The sequence below is a fragment of the Chiloscyllium plagiosum genome, unplaced genomic scaffold (genome assembly GCF_037043375.1).
Source record: "Chiloscyllium plagiosum isolate Xiang-an unplaced genomic scaffold, Cpla_swu_hap1 HiC_scaffold_31, whole genome shotgun sequence".
Classification (NCBI taxonomy): Eukaryota; Metazoa; Chordata; class Chondrichthyes; order Orectolobiformes; family Hemiscylliidae; genus Chiloscyllium; species Chiloscyllium plagiosum.
The window spans coordinates 16,595,153-16,601,415 of record NW_028270169.1 but is presented as its reverse complement, the minus strand read 5'-3'; the positions used below and the strand labels follow the sequence as shown (position 1 = coordinate 16,601,415).

At 45.0% G+C, this 6,263-nt stretch overlaps 1 protein-coding gene across 2 annotated transcripts in view; it reads left to right on the top strand.

The window, feature by feature from the left end:
* The first annotated feature begins 205 nt into the window (after window positions 1-205).
* Window positions 206-6,263, top strand: part of LOC122563959 (CLUH binding protein of NUMT mRNA a) — a 119,740-nt gene continuing 113,682 nt past the window's right edge. Inside the window, exon 1 of one of the 2 annotated variants that reach the window (XM_043718310.2) lies at window positions 206-499. In XM_043718310.2, the coding sequence (XP_043574245.1) occupies window positions 403-499 (97 nt within the window). In that variant the 5' untranslated portion in view covers window positions 206-402. Of the gene's footprint in view, window positions 500-1,641; window positions 1,778-6,263 lie in introns of those variants that run through there. The other variant, XM_043718311.2, reaches the window with a different exon arrangement.

Sequence of the window (6,263 nt, the reverse complement as noted above, 5' to 3'; positions counted from 1 at the left end):
GTCAGCTAATTTCTCTATTGGTAAAAAATAAAATTCTATACTGTTTTGTGTATGAAATGAATTATTTGACAGCGAGATATAGCGCCGTGGTTCTTGAAGGAGTGCCTGTGAGTTAGAATTTCGAAAAGAGGCAAGATCGAGGAGTGTGTCTGTATTTTGGGCGCGTATCGCCAGCCGTATTATAGCCAGTCGCCTCCCACTAAGACGAATGGAAAGGGTCGGAGGTTGCTGGAGGTTATTGAGCTCAGAGAGATAAAAAAAATTACACCACGTGTGTTAGCAGCAGAAGAGCCGGCTCCGTCCTTCTTTCTTTCCGTCCGTGCCGAGCTTTCAGCTTCTGACAGAATCGCTTAACCTGCTTTCGGCAAAGTGGAGAAGGGGGGCAAACGCTGAGCAGGAGCGATGGTGAGCAAAACGGACGAGACCTCGCCGGTGGCTGTCGACACCAGAGAAAGCAAAGAGTTGGAAAATGACATTGGAAGTGAGGCGTGTGACTGTGGTGAGTAAAGGTCAAAATAACCCCATGGGGAGAGTGAATAAGGTTGGGGGGTGGGGGAGAGTGAATAAGGTTGGGGGGTGGGGGAGAATGAATAAGGGTTGGGGGTGTGGGGGAAGAGTGAATGGAGAAGCACTGGGTGGGTTGTAAAGGGAACATGGTTTGGAGAAGGTGAGAGGAAACATTGAATGAAATCTCATTGCAGATGGATGTTCCCAATTTATAATTACATAAGATTTTTTTAGCCTGCTCTTCACTGCCACTTTTAATGTGAGAGTTTAGTGTGGGCTGTAAGCAATTGAAATGCAGGTAGTGAATGGGTTTCATACTCCTTTTGGTAGTTAATCTTTGAGGGTGGGTGTAGTAGTGGTAATCTCGCCACTATCTTCCCTCGCAATCCGTGTCCTGTGTAGCTGGTGGCAGCTTCTTGCTACAATGTTGCAATCCGGCCCCGCAATGTAGCCACGCGGCGGCCGCGGGAGCCTTTGATGTTGCCACATGTATCCATTTGTGTGTGAATGTAGCAAAGTCACCGGCTCATGGTAGAGGGAGCGGGCCAGACGAGAGGGCTTGGTGCAGGCTAAAAACTGGCAGATTAGAGGCTGAAAGTGGGGGGTTTGCAGGGGAAGTTGCAGCAGTAAAACTAAAATGCCAGCACAGTACTGGGATCGGGGGTTGCACAGACTCTCTTCTCTTCCCCTGCCCTTCCTCCCCAACGACTCCGGCTCTCCCCTGGAGGGAAGGGTTGGCTGTGTTTACCCCCTCGCCCCCTACTTTCTCCTCCTCCTCCCCGGCGGGTGAAGGTCACCTTCAGTCCCACTGATTGCCGGGAGAGTGGCCCCGGTGCGGCCTAGCCTTCGCCGGCGCGGCTTTGCCAGGCCAGCTCCCAAGAGGGAATCCTTCCTTCGTTCTTCCCAACCCCGGGCCCGGCCCTGGAGGGTGCTCTGTCAGGGCCGAGGTGGGTGTGGAGGGAGGAAGACCCTTGCTTTACTTATTCGCAGCTGCTCGCCTTCGACACTGCTAACCCCGGAAGTGAATCGTGGGCTCCTTCACAACCAGAGGCTGGTTGCTGTGGAGGGTCATGTGAGAGAGGGGCGGGGAGAGCTACCACAACCATCGGAATGAGCCAGTTACCACGGCTGCTTTGCCCTCCACCCCTTTCCTTACTTAAACCCCTGTCAGCAAGGGTGACCCTGTCCTCTGGAACTTGTCCTTTCCTCTGTTTTAGAGGACAATGAACAGCAGGTGTTGCTTTGTGTGATGGGGAAACCTCTCATGAAGGTTTGCTTTTAAGTTTTTCAGCAGATTATGCTAAATATCAACTAGAAATTGTCAAAAATACACATTTGCAATCATAAAAGGATATCTTTGCAATTGTTTAATGGGATGTGATCATTGCTGCATCAGCATTTATTACATGGCCTTAATTGCCTCTTGATCTTAGTTGCTTTGGTCTGTTCGGAGGGCACTTAAGGGTGGTGTGGGGCTGGAGTCACATGTAGGGCAGACCAGGTGAGGATGCCAGATTTCCTTCCCTTTGGGACAGCAAATCTCTAATGGTATTTGGTCAATATTAGATTAGTTTTTAAATTCCAGATTCTTTTTATTGAATTCAAATTTCTCCATCTGCCATGGTGAGATTCAAACCAGAGCACGAGCCTATTGGAGTATTAGTCTAATGATGTTACCACTATACCATTGACTCCCACTGCTTTTAACAAAAGATAAAATAACTTGAGAAATGTCCTCTGCTTTCTATCTACAGATACTGGCATACCTGAGTTTTACAAGCAGTTTCTGTTTTTGCTTCTGATTTCCAACATCCAGTTTTTTTTTGGCTTTTTTGGAAAACATCCTTCCATTTAATTTTTTTGAGCACCCTTGCTGTGCTTGAGTTGCTAGTTCTCTGTTTTAAATGTCACCAACAGCAGTGAAGCCTGTGCAAGTAACCCATTAGCCTGAATGGCTGACTGTGAGCAATAAAATCAGGAAACGTGGTTTGAAGTAAAAACAGAAGTTGCTGGAGAAACTCAGCAGGTGTGGCAGCATCAGTCATTCTAAAACCGAGAAACCCTGAATAAATCCAGCACACTCCTAGCTCATGAACACTGAAACTAGTTATGACACCAGTACCAGTGATCAATACTTGATTAGTGGAAATACTTGATACGTATTGTGGAGTTATAATTGATCACAGCAAAATGGCCTATTATCTCTAGCCCTGTTTGGAAACCATCAGTCTTTAATCCTTCAGGTGTCTTGTACATTTTGTGGCTATGAAACAGCCATTGGAGTACTGAACTTTATAATAGAACTACAAGTCATATGTGTAATTATTGTATACCCAATGGATGGATAGAAACACACACTTTTTTTATTAAGTGAGGTCCCTTCATTTATTATAGCCTTTGTGTCTCAGGCACCACAAGAAATTTTGTTTCTCATTTTACATTTGTAAAACTGTGCCAACACAAAGGTAAGCTATCATGTGATGACATCTGTTGATGACACCTTCAATATTAAGAAAATTTCTTGCTTTTGTGTTGCTGCAAAGTCAGATTTAAAAATAAATTTGACGGTGAGCAAATTCTTTGGTGTGACGAAATCTGTTTGGGTCCTAAGTCTTGCTGTGGGTGGCCTTTGATCCAGTTTTCAGTGAACACAAGCCAATAGTACATGAAAACCTGTAGCTGTCCCATATTTGTATGTTCTGCAAAGGCACCATGGATAAGAAATAGGAAGGAATATTTAAAAACTACAGGAAATGACATGCTGTCTGACCTGCTGAGTACTTTAGATACTTTTACAGTTTCCAGAATCCGTGGATTTTGCTTTTGTATAAAAGATGCGAATCTCTAAAGTGAGACCTGGTCCTGCATTCTTCTGCCATAAGACAAGAGGACTGCAAATGGAATCCTGCTGACAATCCTCCACATTAGCTTGACATGGAGTATTCACTGTTGTCCAATTCTTGAATAGTGTTTTTCTGAATTTCACAACTAAGGTGACAAGCTTGATAGAATAGGATTGTTTGGAGAGAAGGTCAGATTCTTGCATCTTGGGCAGAACAACAGCTGTTAGCCAGTTTACCACCATAACCACTGAATAAATATATTCGGAGTTCTGGAAGTTTGATGGACAATATTGGATGCTTTTGTAAATGCCTGCTCAATGGGTTGACTTTGAAATAAGGTAGGAGTTGATGAGGAGATGAGTAGAGCAGATGGAGGGAATAAAGATAAAAAAAAAACAATATTTTGGAAGGGGCTCTGATAGTACAGTAGTAGTGCCCCTACCCTTGGACTGAGAGGCCCAAGTTCAAGTCCCACCCACTCCAGCAGTGTGTAATAACATCCTTGAACAGGTTGGTTAGAAAAATATCTTGAAATTTTGGAATTGTGCTGATTTTGGGTGACAGGCATTTTACAGCAGAAAATATCTACACTTGTGAATGTTCCCTCTGATTTTTGCCATTTTTAGCAATATTTTTATGTTATGAACTTGTGGAAAACTTTACACAAGCAGTACTGATCACTTGCAATAGAAAATCCTTTTGATATGGTCATTTCATATCTTGTAACTTGAATTTTCCCTTAACAAAGGCTGACTGACATTATGCAGGGCTAACTTTAGAACAACTTGACCCAGGACAGTATACTGTTTGAGAACTCACTACACATACAGTCTACGTAAGCAGTGCTGCTTGATGTTATATGGTTATTCCAGATCTGGGATCTGGGCTCTGGGATCTCCCTAACTTGGATTCTGGAAGGTTTATTTGGTATGAATCCCAGGGTGCATTGCTGGAAGACTGTGCAGTTCTGGTCGCTCTGTTATAGGAAGGGTTCAGAAAAGATTTACCAGGATGTTGCTGGGAATGGAGGGATTGAGATATAAAAATACACTAGAAAGGCTGGTATGATTTTCAGTGGAACGTAAGAGGTTGAGGGGTGACCTTATTGAGGTGAAAACTAGGGAGCTTATTTTTTAAGGTGAGGAGAAAGATTTAAAAAGGATATCATGAGCAGCTTTTTTTTAACATGGAGTGGTTCATGTGTGGAATGAACTGCCAGAGAAAGAGGTGAATGCAGGTACAGTTAGAATGTTTTAAGATTCATTCAGATCAGTAAATGAATAGGAAAAGTTTGGAGGGATATGGGCCAAGCACAGGCAGGTGGCACTAGTTTAGTTTGGAAACATGATTGGCATGGACTGGTTAAACCAAAGTGTCTGTTTCCATGCTTTATGACTCTATGACTCTGTTGCATTTCAGGGTGGGAGGGGAGCAGCGATGGAATATTAACATGCAGAAGCTGCTGGAAGCCTGAAACAATATTTTTTAAATGTTGGAAGCAGTCAAGGTCAGGCAGCTTTTGTGTAGAGGGAAACATAAAATTAATGCTTAGGTCAGTGGCCTTTTTGAACTGGTTGTTCTGGTGAAAGGTCATCACATCCTAAAGTGTTAACCCTGAAATGTCTACTTTATCTCTGCACATTTATTGCTTGACCTGATGAGGGTTTCCAGCATTTTCTTTTGTTATACTTGTGTTCAATGTTCCTGAATGTCACCTTGTCCAGTACAACCAGAGTTGAAGGCTGGCTGAATGTGCAACAGAAAGAAAGACGGCTTCCACTTGTCTAGTGCCTTTCACAATCACCAGACATTCCAAAGGACTTTGTAGCAGTTGAAATGCTCTTGAAGCGGAGTCAGTGTTGTAGTGTAGGAAATGTGGTACTGTAGTAACTTTATTATGTGTATGGCAAGCTTTCACTACAGCAATGTGATAATGAACAGAGAATCCCTTTTTTTGAGATGTCAATTAGGGATAAATATTGACCAGGAGAAAGTGAGGACTGCAGATGCTGGAGATCAGAGCTGAATATGTGTTGCTGGAAAAGCGCAGCAGGTCAGGCAGCATCCAAGGAGCAGGAGAATCAACGTTTCGGGCATGAGCCCTTCTTCAGGAATGAGGAAAGTGTGCTGAGCGGGCTAATATAAAAGGTAGGGAGGAAGGACTTGGGGGAGGGGCGTTGGAAATGCGATAGGTGGAAGGAGGTTAAGGTGAGGGTGATAGGCCGGAGTGGAGGTGGGGGCGGAGAGATCAGGAAGAAGATTGCAGGTTAGGAAGGTGGTGCTAAGTTAAAGGGTTGGGACTGAGACAAGGTGGGGGGAGGGGAAATGAGGAAACTGGAGAAATCTGAGTTCATCCCTTGTGGTTGGAGGGTTCCTAGGCGGAAGATGAGGCGCTCTTCCTCCAGCTGTCGTGTTGCTATGGTCTGGCGATGGAGGAGTCCAAGGACCTGCATGTCCTTGGTGGAGTGGGAGGGGAGTTGAAGTGTTGAGCCACGGGGTGGTTGGGTTGGTTGGTGCGGGTGTCCCAGAGGTGTTCTCTGCAACGTTCCGCAAGTAGGCGGCCTGTCTCCCCAATATAGAGGAGGCCACATCGGGTGCAGCGGATGCAGTAAATGATGATGTGTGTGGAGGTGCAGGTGATTTTCTGGCGGATATGGAAGTATCCCTTGGGGCCTTGGAGGGAAGTAAGGGGGGAGGTGTGGGTGCAAGTTTTGCATTTCTTGCGGTTGCAGGGGAAGGTGCCGGGAGTAGAGGTTGGGTTGAGTAAATATTGACCTGGCCACGCGGAAGCTCCCTTTCTGTGGTCACTATAGGAATTTGGGATTTTTGTTTTTACACATCCACCTGGAAGGCCAGACAGGATGTTGATTTAACAGTTCTTGTGGAAAAGTGCAACTTCAGAAGGTGCAGCAG